The following is a 20,793-nucleotide window of genomic DNA, read 5'->3' as shown; positions in this document are numbered from 1 at the left end:
TTGGGGACAGGATCATCTTGGTGACACCATGGATTATTCTTCACAGGGAAAGAGTTTTATTTGTGTCATCATTTTAAAATAAATTGAACAGGCATTTGCAGAATGCCAGAGAACCTTTTTCTCATGTGTATGTTTCTTTGCAAATTGTCTCCCAAACATGTATGTGAAGAAATTGTTGTTCCCACATGACTGTGATTAGGTGATGAAGAAAATGAAGAATGGAGTGTGATAAATCATTTGATAATGTGAGCAGCGGCTCCCTTGGGTTATTTAATACATTATGACCACAATGAATTCCTTGTCCAGTGTTCAAAATAGCCACTGGCCTACTAGCCCATGGCTAGTAAAAATCCAGTCAGGCCAGTAAATCTCCACAGTCACTATCCCGACTGGCTAGTGAATTTTCATGGGCTCATTTTGTAAACATATGACTCTCTCCTACTTGTTAAGTTGTAACACACTGTTAAATCATGCAAGATTATGGCCTGATGAAAATGTTCATCATATTAGCAGCTTAATGATGAAACCTGTGTCTACATTCAAATTTCAGACTAGTGAATTATTTTGTTGGCTAGTAACTTTCAGGCATAGCAAGCCTGACTGGCTAGCAAAATTTTGAAACTATTTCGCACACTGCCTTGTCCATGATCATTTTTGTGACAAGGGTTGCCCAGTTTCTAAGGTGCTGCAGATGGCTATGCTGAGTTGCAGCCATTGACCACACCAAAATATAGGTTTGTCAGCACCATACTGTTCTTGAAGGTTCCACAATGTGGTAAAGGTCCAAGATTGTGTGCTTTCCTCCACTGATGAAAAATAGTGATACTGTGACACACTGTGATAGAACTGGAATACTGTTAAAAGTAGTCTTTAAATTGAACCCAACTCTCTCCATGGTAATTATGTTAAATAAGATCACAGGGTTAGCAAAACTTGAGGGGCAGTGGGGTAGCCTACTGGTTAAAGCGTTCACTCGTCAATCCGAAGACCCGGGTTTAATTCCCCACATGGGTACAATGTGTGAAGCCCATTTCTGGTGTCCCCCGCTGTGATATTGCTGGAATATTGCTAAAAGTGGTGTAAAACTAAACTCACACATTAGCAAAACATGATTTACTGTGTTCTATGTAAGTAGCATTCCTTTAACAGAAAGGTTGTACAGGACAAATTATAAATTTTTATTGCAGAGATTTGTTCAAAACAATATCTATAATGTCTGCATATAGGATACAGTAAGTTAGCTTTCCTGGTGTGACTGTAGCTGATGAAGTCACAATATCTATAATGTCTGCATATAGGATACAGTAAGTTAGCTTTCCTGGTGTGACTGTAGCTGATGAAGTCACAATATCTATAATGTCTGCATATAGGATACAGTAAGTTAGCTTTCCTGGTGTGACTGTAGCTGATGAAGTCACAATATCTATAATGTCTGCATATAGGATACAGTAAGTTAGCTTTCCTGGTGTGACTGTAGCTGATGAAGTCACAATATCTATAATGTCTGCATATAGGATACAGTAAGTTAGTTAGCTTTCCTGGTGTGACTGTAGCTGATGAAGTCACAATATCTATAATGTCTGCATATAGGATACAGTAAGTTAGCTTTCCTGGTGTGACTGTAGCTGATGAAGTCACAATATCTATAATGTCTGCATATAGGATACAGTAAGTTAGCTTTCCTGGTGTGACTGTAGCTGATGAAGTCACAATATCTATAATGTCTGCATATAGGATACAGTAAGTTAGCTTTCCTGGTGTGACTGTAGCTGATGAAGTCACAATATCTATAATGTCTGCATATAGGATACAGTAAGTTAGCTTTCCTGGTGTGACTGTAGCTGATGAAGTCACTGCAGATCTTATCACACATTTGTTTTCAGTTATTTCCATGTTTCTTTGTAGAATCATACATATTTTATACACAATCTGTCAATAATCCAACCCATAAATTCTGTGAATAGTCAGCAGATTTTGCAAGATTCTTCAGCTCAGTTTTTAATATTCTATCAGAATTTCTGTAAGTGAGGGGAATGCACATGCCCGGCCAAAGAAAACGAATGTTTCTGTTGAAAGCCTCTTAAGATTGACAAATGTACAGGTGACAAATGTATATTGAAGGATACCTTTTTGCCTTTATCATAGCATATAACCTTGAAATCTTGTGCAGCTGATTACTCAGGTAATTATTCAAACTGAATAGGTTTTCAAACAAGAGCACACTTCGGTTGTCAGCAGATGGGTCATGGATGTGAAAATTGCTTGGTCACTTGGCCTTCTTATGACAATACAAGTCTCATGTTTGTAAAGATTTTAACTCACTCACTCTCTTGTTTGCATTTGGGTCATCGAAACCCCTTCTGATGACTGTAGTCCCCGCACCACCATCCGCTAACACATTGTCTTCTGGTGGTCTACCAGCCTGTGCTCTTTATTTAACCCTCTTTTGAGGATTCATGTTCAGCACTATTGGTGTGTCCATCTGCAACAATGTTTCCTTGACTTGTACTCCAAGCTAAGTCTCCCCTCAACAGGCAACTTAAACACAGACTGAGATCCTGAGACTGAGAACTTTCTGCGCATGTTCTGATTCAGAAAAATTAAACAATTCAGACACTTGGTACCTTCCTCTTGTCTCATATAACACTTGGATGCTCTTTTCACTTTCCAGTCAGTCTTGACATTTTTTAATACCCCTAAATCAGTATCAAACTCCACCTTGACCTTATCTCTGAAGTAACTACTGTGAATTTTTAAAACAAACGGTGGACATCATGCAAGTAGTTGTCAGGTGTGCTGTTTTGGGTGACCAACCTGAAACAGTCACCTGACCAGTTGATAAACTGTCACTAGTTATAATGTTATACACATTTTCGCATATTAGACTGTTAAATGACACATGACAAGAAACAGGATACTTTGTCAGCTGCAGATGAATGGCATATCTTTCCTTTATGTGGATATTGATGGATACTTTCCTCGAACAAGGTAATAGTCGGTTTATATAACTTTAGTCGGTTTTAATATTGATATTTGTATTTTGTTTTTATTCATTTGTTGTAGCATTCAGCGGAATCATTCCACTTCATTTTCTTTCACTGTGAAGTTTGACGAGAGAGACAACATATACACTAGGTTGCACTTAGGATGTGTGTGAAATATTATTCACATCAGCAATCTATAAAATGTCTAGATATTAGTCATTTTCACTAAAACAGATGGTGTCATTTTTATGAAGTTCCAAAATGCCTAAAAATAAATATGATATAATAAATTAATTGGGATTATATCTTAATAATGAAGATGGAAATATAAATAAGTAGAAAAGATTTCATCTTTGTTTATAAATGTAAGGATATACATTATACTTCCAATTGCTTTTGCTGGGGGCTGTTCAATAGGCCTTTTTGAGAACCAGTCAATAAGGACGAACAAAATATTTTATGAGCGCTTCACCCATTTCGAGTGGCGGTGTTGTGTTTGAAAATAAGCTAGGCCAAGTACGTGTTAACAGGAAACAGTGAGTATGGTTTTACGCCGCCTTTAGCAATATTCCAGCAATATCACGACGGAGGTCACCGGAAATGAGCTACACACATTGTACTCATGTGGGGAATCGAACCTGTGTTCAGTGTGACGAGCGAACGCTTTAACCACTAAACTACCGCCCCAACAGGAACAGTTAGGTAATTCAAACATAATTCTAACAGGGATCTTCACGGGTTCCATAAAGGTGAAAGTTGTTTGAAATTTCCAGGATTGATGGTTATTTAACGTCGCTCTCAGCAATATTCCAGCAAAATGGCGGTGATCAGTAAATAATCGAGTCTGGACCAGACAATCCAGCAATCAACATCATGAGCATCGATCTACGCAATTTGGATACGATGACGTGTGTCAACCAAGTCAGCGATCTTGACCTGGGCCTCCTTTCACGAAGCAACCTTTACTAAGATTAACCTTAACTCCCATTCTTTAACATTGCACTAAGGTTACCTTAGTGACTTACGATCACCTTAGTGCTTTGTGAAAGGAGGCCCAGTACGTTACTCGCCTCTCACGACAAGCATGGTGATCAGAGATTTTCAGGATGTTTAGCAGGCACGGTATTATTGTACCGCAAAACATAGGCGGATCCGGTGTGTGTGTGTGTGTGTGAGTTTGTTTGCACCCCTTTGTCCTGAAGGTTTATTTAATGACCCGTGAAAACGGGTGAAAATGAAGTGTGCACCCCCTTTTCTCAATAGTGCGCACCCCACCTTTCTCAAAAAGCTGTATCCGCCCCTGCAAAATAAGTATAAATATACAAAAACAACTGAGGCTAACGTATGGCAATATTTTAATACCTATAGGGTCAATGTCCGCATGCAAACGTATCAAAGATGTTGCTGCCACATCCCACGTGTCTCGGTATCAAGGACATCACCCCACGACCTGTGGTTTAGGAAGGTCTTTACAGGCAGTCGGTTGTGGCCCGGTGTACGTCTTACAGAGAAAACCCATCAGCCCTGCGGAGGCGCTGTTTTGTATGCTTGTAGTGTGTTGGCCGTTCACGACAATCCAGGGGACATAGTGGACTTTAGCAGCTTCCGTTTTCAGCGCCATATGGTGCATCAGATTCTCGCCATCTTTGTTCTTCATACAAGTTAGTACGTCGTCCTCGGACACCTTGTTTGCAGCCGCACACTGAAAAGTCCAACAGTGAGTGGTTGACTTAAATGTGGATGAGTATGATTTTATCCGCGTTTAGCAATATGAATACAATACCACAGCGCGGGACACCAGAAATGGGCCTCGCACATTGTACCCATGTGGGGAATCGAACCCGGGTCTTCGGCATGACACGCGAATGCTTTAACCACTAGGCTACCCCGCCGCCTCTCTGGCACCCAAGAACGCAGTGACGCCGGGTCGGCATGTCGTAACGACCTACTTTTTGAATGGGGATTCCTATGTTAAAATTTTCGCACAAAAGAGGCCCCCAATTAGCGAGCTCTGCCACGCCGAGCGACCGTCGCCCCCTAATGAAACACCTCGCCGCGTAGGGTAAACACCTTGCCCGGGAAGCTAGCGAGAAAAGTACACAGACGTCGACTCGTAAGTACACAATATACGTACTCGCGAGAACCATAAAACATACAGACATACAAACACCGAACTCATTGTATATTTCGCGATGGATACGAAACAATACCAATGGGTTATTGTCGCCAAGCCACCACAACGGTATAGACTGCATTTCGACGAAGAAGTCGTGTTGGGATGTAGTCAACGTTGGTATTATTCAAAAGGAGAGTGTGTGCGCCATCTGGAAGAGAAGCTGCGATATCGACCCGTGGACATTCCGGACTCATGGGGAAGCCCGTGCATATATATATATTCTCGGACAGCGTACAATCACCGTAGTCCTTACATCATAGCGGACAGGAAATGAACTTACCAACAGAAGTGGACGAAATAGACTCTGAGAGAGTAACGGCATATTTGGAATACTATCTATCGTGCGCCTATGCCTTAGTGGTATGGAAATTCATAAAAAGTATGAGAGGGAGACAGAGCACGATTTCGATACATTTTTTCATACGTCTATGAAAGCGATTGACGAAGACGCGGTTATTCTGAAGTGGCGTCAGTACGTGGATGGTGATCCGTATCTACGTGTCATCTCTCCATTATATTTTCTGAAATATCAATGTAGAGACTACCGAGATACCAGTGTCAAAACCGACCAGTGGATGAACCATATCAAACGGACGGTTAAACGTTGGTGTGGGAAAGTATAGTCATGCAGGTTGATTATCATCAGGAATACTACGATCCCAGGAAACCAGGCGCTTTCGCGGGTGAACAAACATTTTATGCCGCTCTGAAGCATCGTAACCCCTAATGTCTCTTCTCATAGCGTACGAAGATGGATGAGAACGCAAGACGCCTACAACCTACATCGTTTACCAAAGAAACGATTTTCAAGAAATAAAGTCATCGTGGGAGGAATGTACGTACAAGCAGACGGAGACTTATGCGACGTTTCTAGGTTAGCGCAAGACAACGATGGAATTAAGTATATTCTCATCGTAATCGACTGCTTTTCGAGGTATGTCTGGGTCCGACCTATGGTAAATAAAGAATCAAACACGACTGCCAAAGCGATGAGGGAACTATTGTCATCCATGGAGAAACCGCCATACAGTCTAAGAACGGACAAAGGAAAGGAATTTAATAATCAAACAGTGCGACGGATTTACACTCTATTTAACGTCAAACATTTTGTTACGCAAAAAACTCAGACATTAAAGCGAACTACGCCGAACGTTTCATTCGTACTTTGAGATCTATGATGTATAGATTCCTCACGTACAAGCATACCCATAGGTACATCGACGTATTACAAGACCTTGTTTATAATTACAACCATCGCCCGCACAGGAGCCTGAGAGGAAGAGCACCCGTGGAAGTGAAACCATCAAACGAAGCTAGCATATGGTTGGATATATACGCGGACAAAGCGAATATCAAACCTCTACGAAACAGCAACTTTGCATTTAAAGTAGGAGACCACGTCAGAGCATCATTGGTCAAGAGAACGTTCGAGAAGGAATACGAACAGAAATGGTCGGAAGAAGTATTTAGGATACGTCAGCGACAACTCAGAGACAATATACACGTATATTGGATAGAAGACCTCAATCCGATCCCATTAAAGGATCCTTTTATCAAAACGAGTTGCAGAAATATCCTCACGATCCCAACGAAGTGAATTGGCGAGTTGAACAAATACTCAAAACGAAATACGTCGGTAAGAAAGGAAGTAAGAAAAGGACCAAACGTGTTTTAGTGAAGTGGTTGGGATATCCAAAGAAATTCAATTCATGGATCGACGCTGACCAAATCAAGAACGTACACGTAGTGAAAGAATGACGTCAACAACGGAATGGATTGTGACTAAGAGCGACGATAGCGTCGAAGTATTTTCCTGAAAATAAACCTTATAAATTTTCCGTGTACCTGAAACAACCACTCAGACTGAACGGACATTGGACCATATCGCTACGAAGTATACGCCAGAAGGAAGAACGCCAATAAGAAAGAGATGTTTTGAATGGAATGTTGTATATATTCTGTTCCATTTGCGAACCGATCATAGTACACGGTCAACGTCAACCTCTGTTGAGACGAGTGCAACAGTCAACAGCATCGACGTGGAAGGCTACGTTCTCCGATCCCTACGACATCGGCGTGAGAGTGATTAACGATACCGTGGAGCGGTTGGATGTTTATATAACGGACGCCTGGGGCAATCCAGCCACTTTTCTGACGGACATTTCGTCTATCACTCTGCAGTTGAGACCATATCCTTTAACATTTTAGTGTTATGGATGTCGACGACGCACTACCAAACGCAGCAGACAGGATGTATGTTCCGAATGCAAACACGTGGAAGAAATATTACGGCGATGTAGCGCACGGGAAAATAAACCCCTATTTTCACCAAAACAATAACTCCAGAAACAATGTCACGACTATGTCACCAGTATCCGCATCAAATCCGATGATCATCAACTCACCACGTGACATGTCATCTCTCCCGAAGGCGCGTGTCGAACGAGTGGTAGACGTCGCAAGGGATATAAACCTCGTGAGTCCGGTAGAACAGGCAGTAGAACAAGCCAAGTCGGAGATCGAACACAACCCAGACATCGTCTCCAAGGTAGCCATAAACGAAGGTATGAGGATTAAAACAAGAGGTCGCAAGCACGGAGGAGGCAGTTGGAAGAAGACCCTTACGAAGGCAGACGTACGAACAAAAAAATCCGCGCAAGAAGAAAACGAAGAAAGCTCCGAGCAGAAAAAACGGGAAGACGAGGAAAATATCCACATACGGGAAAAAAGCGAAAACAGGGAAATCGCTCTCATACAGAGATATATTTAGCTAATTATGTCTACCATATTCTCTTCAGAGTCCGGATTTTTCAGCGAAACCCAACCACCAGAACTGGATCTATTTAGTCTACCCCCGACGCAAACGGCAGTAGAAAGGACGTATCTACAAGACTGTCGCCCTATTTCTCCCCTGTCCGGATCAGCTCCTATCGAATTTCACATTAGCGGACAAAACAGTCTAGATTACATAGATCTCAGGCGCTCGTCCTTGTACGTCAAATGTCACGTGACCAAAGCAGACGGGACCAACCTGACCCTCGGGGACGAATGCTCTCCGGTCAATCTTTTTCTGCACTCACTATTCTCTCAAGTGGACGTCTGGCTACAGGGACGCCTCATCAATTCCACAAACAATCATTATCCGTACAAAGCTATCATTAAAACGTTGTTAAATACAAACGAAGTCGACGCCAATTCCAAGCTGACATCGCAACTATTCGTCAAGGACACGGCAGAAAGCATGGACGTTACAAAGCCAAACTCGACTAACAGAGGAATGTTCGAAAGACACAAGCTTATATCGGAGAGTAAGAGTTTCGACATGGAAGGTCCTATTATGCACGATCTCTTTCAGCTGAGACGCTACATCATGAACCAGATCGACGTGCAAGTGAAACTATACAGATCCCCTCCGAGCTTTCTCTTGATGGCCACCAAACCGGATGAAAATTACACGGTACACATAGACGACATCGTCCTTCGCATCATGAGAGTCGAGGTGAACCCCGGCGTCATATACGGACACAACACCGCTCTTTCTACGACAACGGCTAAGTATTTTTACCCTCGCACGGAAGTGAAAATGATGTCCATACCCAGAGGTCAAGTGGCGTTCACGTACGATAATATCTTTCAAGGCGTGCGACCCAATAAGGTGGTCGTAGGCTTCGTACCTTCCAACGCAGTAGCTGGAGATTATAGTCGAAATCCCTTCAACTTCGCCAACTACGATCTATCTCAGATAGCGCTCTACTGCGACGGTCGAAACGTCGGAGAATCGGGACCTATGAAACTTCAATTCGACAAAACGCGAGGTCAAAACATGATGATGGCATTCGCTAATCTCTTCCGGTTCAACGGGTGTTGGACGGCTGACGGAGGAGGTATCGATTCACAAAGCAGCGTCTATCTAGATAGGACGGATTTCGACGGGGCATACGCCCTATACGTCTTCCCATTGGAACCCGTCTTCGGACGAAGCCACGAACAATCCTATCTAAATCTACAAAAACAAGGCAACCTCCGCCTGGAAGCTCAATTCGCCACTGCTCTTCCGGAAACGGTCACGTGTATCGTGTACGCGGAATTCGGGGTGGATTTCAGGTCGATAAAACCAGGAATGTCATAGTGCGATAGAGAGAATGAACAGACAGAAGGAATGTTATGTATACCGATATATACCGAGGCATTAGCTGTATTGTCTCACTACTGTGTCTACCATTAAACCGTGTGCAGCAACGACGATATGACGAGTACCGCGCGAGACAGAGGCGTCGTACGCGGTACTACAGATGATGACGTTGAAGTGACGTCGACGACCTTACCTCTACTCGCCCCGACCACTATTTTCATTAGCGGTGCTACGCAAGCGGGGAAGTCAACCTTCACCAAGAGATTGATAGAAAATGTTGACGCCATGTTCGAAAGAAAAGTAACGAAAATACTCTATTGTTATTCCGTGTGGCAAGATATCTACGACTCATTGGAAAGAAATGCCCGAGAAAATGCACATCATCCGCTCTTAGAATTCCACAAAGGATTACCATGCGAAGAGAGTGTAAATGAATGGGCGAATTCTACTGAACACAAACTAATGATAGCCGACGATCTGATCGACCAAGCATCACGTGACCCGACAATGTGTAAAGTCTATACGACTCTCGGGCACCATAAAGACATAACGGTGTGTCTTCTCAGCCAAACACTCTTCCCCTCCGTCGCGTATGGAAAGTACGCCAGGACCATATCTTTAAATTCTCATTACATCGTACTATTTAAAAAATAGACGCGATACCTCTCAAATATCAACGATTGGACGACAGATCCTACCCGGGAAGGTGAAGTTTTTTTCTGGATGCGTATGAAAAGGCAACGAGTAAACCGTTTGGGTATTTGATCATAGATCTGTCACCGAGAGGCGACCCGCGCTACCAGCTCAGAACCAACATATTCCCGGGTGAGGTGTTGACGGTATACGAAGCGTCCTGATAATCACCATGTCCCATCCGTTATCATCGGCGAGCGCGTTTCTGCATTTTATCAAAGATGCGCCGACGGACAGACAGCGGAAGTCGATACTGAACCTGATGACCAATGAGCAAATGGACGTACTGAGCGAAGTGTGTGTAAACATCTTATGCGGAAACATCCCAATTCCGCCCTATCTTAAGGAGAAGCTCAGACGCAAGAAAAGTCAGTTGAGAAAGATCGCCGACAGGAGAATAGGACGCTCTACCACCAAACGCCTCCTGTTACAAATCAGACATTTGTTGCCATTAATAATTAGTCTATTGAAGCTTAGATCCGAATCTGCACTCGAAGACGACGCATCAGAACAAGACGGGCACTATGGCACGGGAGATGGTTCTGATTCCGAAGGAGAAATATGAACGAGCACTCAACGAGCGATGCGTCCATCTGCATGAGGAAAGAGTGAAAGATAACAACGTACGAGTGGATGACAATGACAACTCAACGCCATCAAGTCATTACGACGAGACTACAACGGAACAACAGCAAACTGGGAAAAACGCAAACTCCCGCATGTCAATCGACTATGTATTACCACCCAAAAGCGAAAGAATGAAGACTCATAGCACCAGCTACCCCGATAGCGTTGGTCATCAACACTGGATACGATATTGAAGGAATACTACACCACGAGCCGAACGGATACATTTTATCAGTGACTATCCTCGCATGTATCACGAATCGACTGTGCTAATACAGTTTGTAAATAGCTCCGTGTACAATCGTAGCGCTACTTCTCTATTTGTGTATATGAGTGGTGTACATAACTTACTATATATTCTGTTTGACCTAACTATGTATCCGTATTTAAGACGTGTATACTTCTCTTTTCCATTGATTGTATACTACTAATGAACAATATCAAGTATCACGAATCCACTGTACGAATAGTGTTTGTAAATAGGACGATGTGAAATCGTGGCGTTACTTCTCTATTTGTATATGTACATAGTGGTATACATATTCTGTTTGAGGTATCCATGTATCCGTAGTTAAGACGTATAGATAGATAAAATAAAACTCATAAACACAAAAGTACATAATAGTTGTATTTTATTTATATAGATATATAGATATACACCAACACCAAGGATATATGTATAAATATATATGAATCCACATTTCTGACCAGACCAACACCTGAGATTACAGATCAACATTATCTGGAAACGGGTTTCAAAGTCAAACATTACGGTTGAGTCGTCACTCCGTCCGACATCACCATTCGTTTGGCGTAGAAATACGACAGTCCCGAGTGCCTTTGCTGATATGTATACATGGTATTATTTCACTTCTGACACCGGTATTGACAATCGATCATTCCATCGCGAAACACGGACCGATAAGATTCATTGTGACATTTCTCTTGTTCACCGTTAAATAAAGCTACAATATAATTAAGCACCCTTAAGTTTTCCCCTTCACGCATGCTGTACGTGTGTTTGATGCACACATCTTCTCAAACAGCTGTAAATAAAGAAACATAATGATTAAAAACACACAAACACAATCATCCAATGTTTCTTTAACACGTGCCTAAGAGATAATTGCTCTGATAAAATGAAAAATTGCTGCAAGCGAGCGTTTGTGTTTCCGTTATATACCGTTAAATAAAGCTAATATATATATATATATGTATAAAATACATCTTAAGTTAACCCATTTCCGCGCGTGCAAACACACACACACGCATCTCTCTCACACACACACACACACACACACACACACACACACACACACACACACACACACACACACACACACACACACACACACACACACACGCGCGCGCATTAAATGGAGAGAAAAGTTAATATATAATTGTTACGTCTTAAGTTGTCCTTAACATAGGAAAATAGTGACATTTCATATACCGTTAAATATAGCTACAATATAATTAAAACATCTTAAGTTTTCCCCCTACGCATGCCGATGCGCGCGCGCGCGCGCACGCACGCACGCACACACACACACACACACACACATCCAATGTTCCTTTAACACGTGCCTCGCGCGGATTAAATGTAGAGAAAAGTTCACTCTCACACACACACACACACACACACACATATTGTTACATGTTAAGTTGTACCTACCTTTCTCGCGACTTTTTCCGGGAAGCGCAGGTTTCTCGATGATGCAAATGTATATTTTGGGATGTAGATGATACCTCCTCCGATCTTGATTGAAATCTTTCTGGAAATAGTGTCCTTTAAACTGACATAGGGCACGTTTGGGTTGCCGAACTCGTCGTAGTCATCGTCGCTGTCATCGCTTAACAGTATAACATCGCTTTCGGTTTCGCTGGTAGCATCATCGTCGAGGTCTGTTCTCTGTTTTTGAGTAAGATTACTCAGCGCGTAGACATCGTCATCATCATCATCATCGTCATCACGATCACGATATCAGTATCTTGTGAGGAGCATTCGGGTTCGTTCTTCCAGCTCACCGCTGGTCGCTTTTCGTTTTCTTCGAAGAAGAACTCGATTCAGCTACTTGGGGTACCTTACGTTTCAAGTTCTACAGTTTGGTTGTTCTGTTCATACTATAAGACCGCGTGTATGTCTAATTAATTAACAGCGGTGTCATTAAAATACTTTTAGCTACGTGTCTATATCGGACGTCTGTGTACTTTTCTCGCTAGCTTCCCGGGACTGGTGTTTACCCTACGCGGCGAGGTGTTTAATTAGTGGGCGACGGTCGCTCTGCGTGGCAGAGCTCGCTAATTGGGGTACCTCTTTTTATCGAAAAATTTAACATGGGAATCCCCATTCAAAAATTTGTCAGCGTAGCTAATACATAACTACTCATGACATAAGAGGTGCAAATATGTTGAAGCTTTTCTGACCCAAATGGTAAGGACGGAGTGGTACCTTGTGTAGGGCGGACAACTCTTGACCATGGGTCGTGCTTAGCTCCATACAGTTGATAAAGGGCATGTAGTGTGCGGCTTTATATGAAGTATACTTCAGGGCACATGCCTGAAGAAAAAATATAAAAGTACCAGTCTTTTCACAGAAATCAATATTCATCTCATAACGAGGTGCAGTGAGATCTATTCAGGTCCAATGTAGCACATGCCACTGTTTTGCAATCGAAATTAGGAGTTATACTGAACATTATAAGGAGTTGCAGTTATTAAGAGATATATCTGCTACGAAGGCACTCTCCAACTCACGGCGATCAGGTTACCAAGACACTCCACCGCGCCGTGCTGACAGGCGAACTTCCAGCTGCCGTTTCGCTGCCGTTCCTGAAATAGTTTAATATGTACAACAGCAGATACATTTCTTCTGTTTCTGTGGCAGTCATTCAGATTTATTCACTTAATCACGTATGTTATGGTGACATATACCTACCCTGCCACTGACAACACAAGACAGAATATACCCACCCTGGCATTACCGTAGGACACTGTTGTGACATTGACAACACCAGACCGGATATACCTACCCTAGCATTACCGTAGGGCACTATAGTGACATTCAGAACACAAGACAGAATATACCTACCCTGGCATTACCGTATAGGGTACTATTGTGACATTGACAACACCAGACCGGATATACCTACCCTGGCATTACCGTAGGGCACTATCGTGACATTGACAACACCAGACCGGATATACCTACCCTGGCATTACCGTAGGGCACTGTTGTGACACTGAGCACACAAGACAGAATATACCTACCCTGGCATTACCGTAGGGCACTATTGTGACATTGACAACTCCAGAACGGATATACCTACCCTGGCATTACCGTATAGGGTACTATCGTGACACTGACAACACCAGACCGGATATACCTACCCTGGCATTACCGTATAGGGTACTATCGTGACATTGACAACACCAGACCGGATATACCTACCCTGGCATTACCGTAGGGCACTATTGTGACATTGACAACACCAGACCGGATATACCTACCCTGGCATTACCGTAGGGCATTATTGTGACATTGACAACACCAGACCGGATATACCTACCCTGGCATTACCGTAGGGCACTGTTGTGACACTGAGCACACAAGACAGAATATACGTACCCTGGCATTACCGTAGGGCACTGTTGTGACATTGACAGCACCAGACCGGATATACGTACCCTGGCATTACCGTAGGGCACTATAGTGACATTGACAACACCAGACCGGATATACCTACCCTGGCATTACCGTAGGGCACTATCGTGACATTGACAACACCAGACCGGATATACCTACCCTGGTATTACCGTAGGGCACTGTTGTGACACTGAGAACACAAGACAGAATATACCTACCCTGGCATTACCGTAGGGCACTATTGTGACATTGACAACTCCAGACCGGATATACCTACCCTGGCATTACCGTAGGGCACTGTTGTGACATTGAGAACACAAGACAGAATATACCTACCCTGGCATTACCGTAGGGCACTGTTGTGACATTCAGAACACAAGACAGAATATACCTACCCTGGCATTACCGTAGGGCACTATTGTGACATTGACAACTCCAGACCGGATATACCTACCCTGGAATTACCGTAGGGCACTGTTGTGACATTGACAACACAAGACAGAATATACCTACCCTGGCATTACCGTAGGGCACTATTGTGACATTGACAACTCCAGACCGGATATACCTACCCTGGCATTACCGTAGGGCACTGTTGTGACATTGACAACACCAGACCGGATATACCTACCCTGGCATTACCGTAGGGCACTGTTGTGACATTGACAACACCAGACAGAATATACCTACCCTGGCATTACCGTAGGGCACTATCGTGACATTGACAACACCAGACCGGATATACCTACCCTGGCATTACCGTAGGGCACTGTTGTGACATTGACAACACTAGACCGGATATACCTACCCTGGCATTACCGTAGGGCACTATTGTGACATTGACAACACAAGACAGAATATACCTACCCTGGCATTACCGTAGGGCACTATTGTGACATTGACAACTCCAGACCGGATATACCTACCCTGGCATTACCGTAGGGCACTGTTGCGACATTGACAACACCAGACCGGATATACCTACCCTGGCATTACCGTAGGGCACTGTTGTGACATTGACAACACAAGACAGAATATACCTATCCTGGCATTACCGTAGGGCACTACATTGTGACATTGACAACTCCAGACCGGATGATATACCTACCCTGGCATTACCGTAGGGCACTGTTGTGACATTGACAACACCAGACCGGATATACCTACCCTGGCATTACCGTAGGGCACTGTTGTGACATTGACAACACCAGACCGGATATACCTACCCTGGCATTACCGTAGGGCACTATCGTGACATTGACAACACCAGACCCGATATACCTACCCTGGCATTACCGTAGGGCACTATTGTGACATTGACAACTCCAGACCGGATATACCTACCCTGGCATTACCGTAGGGCACTGTCGTGACATTGACAACACCAGACCGGATATACCTACCCTGGCATTACCGTAGGGTACTGTTGGGACACTGACAACACCACACCGGATATACGTACCCTGTCATTACCGTAGGGCACTGTTGTCACATTGACAACACCAGAACGGATATACCTACCCAGGCATTACCGTAGGGCACTATAGTGACATTCAGAACACAGGACAGAATATACCTACCCTGGCATTACCGTAGGGCACTGTTGTGACACTGAGAACACAAGACAGAATATACCTACCCTGGCATTACCGTAGGGTACTGTTGGGACAATGACAACACCACATCGGATATACGTACCCTGTCATTACCGTAGGGCACTATTGTGACATTGACAACTCCAGACCGGATATACCTACCCTGGCATTACCGTAGGGCACTATCGTGACATTGACAACACCAGACCGGATATACCTACCCTGGCATTACCGTAGGGCACTATAGTGACATTGACAACTCCAGACCGGATATACCTACCCTGGCATTACCGTAGGGCACTGTTGTGACATTGACAACTCCAGACCGGATATACCTACCCTGGCATTACCGTAGGGCACTATTGTGACATTGACAACTCCAGACCGGATATACCTACCCTGGCATTACCGTAGGGCACTATCGTGACATTGACAACACCAGACCGGATATACCTACCCTGGCATTACCGTAGGGCACTATAGTGACATTGACAACTCCAGACCGGATATACCTACCCTGGCATTACCGTAGGGCACTGTTGTGACATTGACAACACCAGACCGGATATACCTACCCTGGCATTACCGTAGGGTACTGTTGGGACAATGACAACACCACACCGGATATACGTACCCTGTCATTACCGTAGGGCACTGTTGTCACATTGACAACACCAGACCGGATATACCTACCCTGGAATTACCGTAGGGCACTGTTGTGACATTGACAACACAAGACAGAATATACCTACCCTGGCATTACCGTAGGGCACTATTGTGACATTGACAACACAAGACAGAATATACCTACCCTGGCATTACCGTAGGGTACTGTTGGGACAATGACAACACCACACTGGATATACGTACCCTGTCATTACCGTAGGGCACTATTGTGACATTGACAACTCCAGACCGGATATACCTACCCTGGCATTACCGTAGGGCACTGTTGTGACACTGACAACAGCAGACCGGATATACCTACCCTGGAATTACCGTAGGGCACTGTGGGAACATTGACAACACCAGAACGGATATACCTACCCTGGCATTACCGAAGGGCACTGTTGTGACACTGACAACACCAGACCTGATAAACCTACCCTGTCATTACCGTAGGGCACTGTTGTGACACTGACAACACCAGACCGGATATACCTACCCTGGCATTACCGTAGGGCACTGTTGGGACACTGACAACACCAGACCGGATATACCTACCCTGGCATTACCGTAGGGCACTGTTGTGACACTGACAACACCAGACCGGATATACCTACCCTGGCATTACCGTAGGGCACTGTTGGGACACTGACAACACCAGACCGGATATACCTACCCTGGCATTACCGTAGGGCACTGTTGTGACACTGACAACACCAGACCGAATATACCTACCCTGGCATTACCGTAGGGCACTGTTGGGACATTGACAACACCAGACCGGATATACCTACCCTGGCATTACCGTAGGGTACGATTGTTACATTTAGGACTCTGGAATGGAGTGCGGTAAAGGCAGGGTAGAGCTGGGTGGTTATGAACATGCGACAGTAGGGGCACATGGACTCATAATACAGAACGGCGTCTACTGGTTTAGCAGAGGTAGCGTCTTCTACACAATCCTGAAACAGAAAGTTCAGAGAGTACAAACAAACTAAACACTGAACAAAACTCAACACTTAACACCTAAACAATTATAACATCCTTTAGACAAAACATAAATATATGCTGATTGATGGTATCTATCAGCATATATTATGTTGTATCTAAACAAATTTCAGGGTTTTTATATGAATTATCACCGCGTCTGTTCAAATCTTCAAAGAGTTCCGGTTTCAATGGAGCCCCCAGTGTGGAATATGGCCTAACAAGGCAGAGAGCAACTATTCAGCACCGTCTAGAATTTCTAGCTTTGAAATGGGCAGTGACTGAAAATTTCAAGGATTATCTGCATGGCAATACCTTCCGTGTCTATACTGATAATAACCCTCTGACCTTTGTGCTCACTTCTGCAAAGTTGGATGCTACAGGTCATCGCTGGCTAGCAGCCTTGTCAGCATACAACTTTGATATCGTCTACAGACCTGGGGCTCCTTTCACGAAGCAACCTTTACAAAGGTTAACCTTAAGTCCCATTCTTTACCATTGCACTAAGGTTACTTTAGTGACTTACGATCACCTTAGTCCTTTGTGAAAGGAGGCCCAGGGCTCAATAATGTAGATGCTGATGGACTCTCCAGACTACCAGGAATAGAAGCTGAAAGACAACAGATAATATCGGAGTCAATACGGGCTGTTTGTAACATTTCACAGGGCCATCCTTTGGCACACAGCCTTTGCTCTTTAGCAACGCCAAGCCTTGCAAGTCTAGAAGATCCTGGAAAGGACCTTAAAGTGATGGCAGACAGAGACTGGAGAGAGGCTCAGGCTGCAGATGACTTTCTTAGACCATGGGTTAACTTGATAAGGGTTAACAGGAAGCCCAAACGACAGGATTATTCCCCTTGCCAACACTGTTATCTACAGGAACTTTGACAGCCTGGTTCTTCAAGAAAACTAACGCCAATGGCCAAGAACAACACCGGCGTGTTTTTCCATCAGCCATGATTGAACATGTGCCCAGAGGACTTCGCAGTGATGTAGGACACCCCGGAAGAGACAGGAACCTGTCGCTCGTCAGAAATCAGTTCCTTTGGCCGGGCATGGCCAAAGACGTGGAAGACTGGATCCAGAGATGTGACAGATGTTTGAGAAGGACGCCTCCAAGCAATGCACGTGCTCCCCTAGTCAACATCACCCAGCCTTTAGAGCTTGTCTGTCTTGACTTTTTAACTTTGGAACCATCATAGGGAGGCTACCAGATTATTCTCGTCATCACAGATCACTTTACGAAATATGCACAAGCTATTCCAACTAGGAATCAGACTGCAAAACCAACAGCAGAAGCCTTGTTCAAGAACTTCATAATGCACTATGGGATCCCAAAGCGTATCCATAGTGATCAAGGAACAAACTTTGAGAGTCAACTTATGAAGGAATTGTGTAGTCTCTTGGGAATGGAGAAAAGCCGGACTACATCTTATCATCCCATGGGTAATGGTATGGTTGAACACTCCAACCGGATACTGCTTAAATTGTTGGGAACACTCCAACCAGACAAGAAAGCAGACTGGAAGACCTAGCCCCTCTTGTACACGCCTATAACAGCATTCGGCATGAGCCAACCAACCAGTCTCATTCTATGGGTATGTATATATGAACGGGTGGAAGATGTTATTCGTTGTGTAATAATGTTCTAAACGTAACAATTGTATATGTTGACATTCAGTAGAGGACAGGGATTTGCTCTATATTTAGACATGAGCGATATTTGGAAACAGTTCTGGAATGTACTACAGATCCAGTGACGCGAAGAACATTACAGAACGATCGGAATCCTACCTCCTGTCTCTCATCCCAAATTACATCTCAGTGAGTGAGTTTGGCTTTACGCTTCTTTTAGCAATATTCCAGCATTATCATGGCGGGGGGGACACCAGAAATGGGCTCCACACAATGTACCTATGTGGGGAATCGGCGTGACGAGCGAACGCTTTAACCACTAGCATGACTAGGCTCCTCCACCGCCCAGCATTAATTACATCTCAGTTTACCAGAATAGTACTCATTCTTACTTGTTGGACACTTGACCATTTTTGCAGTGAATAATACTCTGAGTGAATATTGCCACCTGTCTTTTCTTTGATTAGCATTCTAGAAGTTGAGGAGATAAGGTGAGGTGAAAGGGGGTTTAACGTCGTACTTGAGAATATTTCGCACATATGACGACGTGCATGCGTGTATGTGTGGCTGCTTGTACTAGCCCAGACAAAAAGCTGGTTTTATAGTGCTAGCTCACCGAGATACCACGCCACACTGAAGCATGAATACCTCACTCTGACACAGTATACTGGCTCCGAGCCGACCAGTCTTTGTTGTACCCATTAATGCTGAGCGCCAGACAGGGACCATCAAATACCATATTTTAACGTCTTTTGGTTTGATGCGGCCGGGGATGAAACCCTTGACCTTCCGCGCTCCGGGTGGACACTCTAACCACTACAACACGGAGGCGGTTTAAGGAGATGAAGAATGAGGACAATGTGTATGGATATACAACTTTTCTATTCTGTATAGGCGACGTTTCGACATAGTGAGTGAATTGGGTTTTACGCCGCTTTTAGCAATATTCCAGCAATATCACGGCGGGGGACACCAAAAATGGGCTTCACACATTGTGCCCATGTGGGGAATCGAACGCAGGTCTTCGGCGTGACGAGCGAACGCCTTAACCACTAGGCTACCCCACCGCCCGTTTCGACATATGTCGCGGTCAAGTAAGAGGTGCTTGACAACATTAGAATCTATTGCGAAACGTCGCCTATGCAGAATAAAGAAGTTGTATACATATATCCATAAAAATTGTGCTCATTCTTCACCTTTGTCTTTATTTATTTTTACTGCCACTGTAATAGTTTGTGATTTGTAAACTTAGTGAATTTTGGAATACAGTTGTTAAATATGTCACATAGCTGTTGGTTTCACGCCAAGTTCTTTTAGCGAGTCCGATTCCCGGTTATCTGTAAGTTTCAACTTGGGAATCAACAGGTAACCAACACACGATGGTGACGAACATCATAGTTGCGACCTTTCTATGAATCCTGTGTGTGTCAAAATGCCTCACTCACCAAACATGGGGCAGCAGCAGCGACTCCGACGATACAAACCAATAACGCTACAATACCTCGACACCCCATCATGAACAGCACTGACACACTGAGACAGATATAAAACATTGCAGGTGAAATGTGCAACGATGCATCTGGCTGTTCCCATGGCTATCTTAGGTCGTCGCAATTAACTATTTCAGTTTACCTAGGGGCGGTGGGGTAGCC

At 44.0% G+C, this 20,793-nt stretch overlaps 1 protein-coding gene across 1 annotated transcript; it reads right to left on the bottom strand.

Annotated features, from left to right (window-relative positions):
* Positions 1–4,322: 4,322 nt before the first annotated feature.
* Positions 4,323–20,707, bottom strand: LOC124258832 (gamma-interferon-inducible lysosomal thiol reductase-like). The gene is made up of 5 exons (XM_046692924.1): positions 20,587–20,707; positions 17,314–17,481; positions 13,370–13,444; positions 13,065–13,172; positions 4,323–4,686 (listed from the first exon to the last, which is right to left on the bottom strand). Exons 1-5 carry the CDS (start codon positions 20,692–20,694, stop codon positions 4,423–4,425), a joined length of 723 nt encoding a protein of 240 aa, XP_046548880.1. The 5' UTR covers positions 20,695–20,707; the 3' UTR covers positions 4,323–4,422.
* Between the last annotated feature and the right edge of the window lie 86 nt (positions 20,708–20,793).

Source organism: Haliotis rubra, unplaced genomic scaffold (assembly GCF_003918875.1).
Source record: "Haliotis rubra isolate DU_JTF1 unplaced genomic scaffold, ASM391887v1 Scf70, whole genome shotgun sequence".
Lineage (NCBI taxonomy): Eukaryota > Metazoa > Mollusca > Gastropoda > Lepetellida > Haliotidae > Haliotis > Haliotis rubra.
The sequence above is the reverse complement of the archived record's forward strand: the minus strand, read 5'-3'. Positions and strand labels throughout refer to the sequence as shown.

What these genes read in the sequence shown, in the direction of transcription:
- LOC124258832 (XM_046692924.1), bottom strand. Translation starts at nt 20,694, where the DNA reads ATGTTTTATATCTGTCTCAGTGTGTCAGTGCTGTTCATGATGGGGTGT. An exon ending in CTGCTGCTGCCCCATGTTTG is followed by an intron (nt 17,482 to 20,586) that starts GTGAGTGAGGCA and finishes TTTCTGTTTCAG; the next exon opens with GATTGTGTAGAAGACGCTAC. An exon ending in AGTTGTCCGCCCTACACAAG is followed by an intron (nt 4,687 to 13,064) that starts GTACCACTCCGT and finishes TGGACTTTTCAG; the next exon opens with TGTGCGGCTGCAAACAAGGT.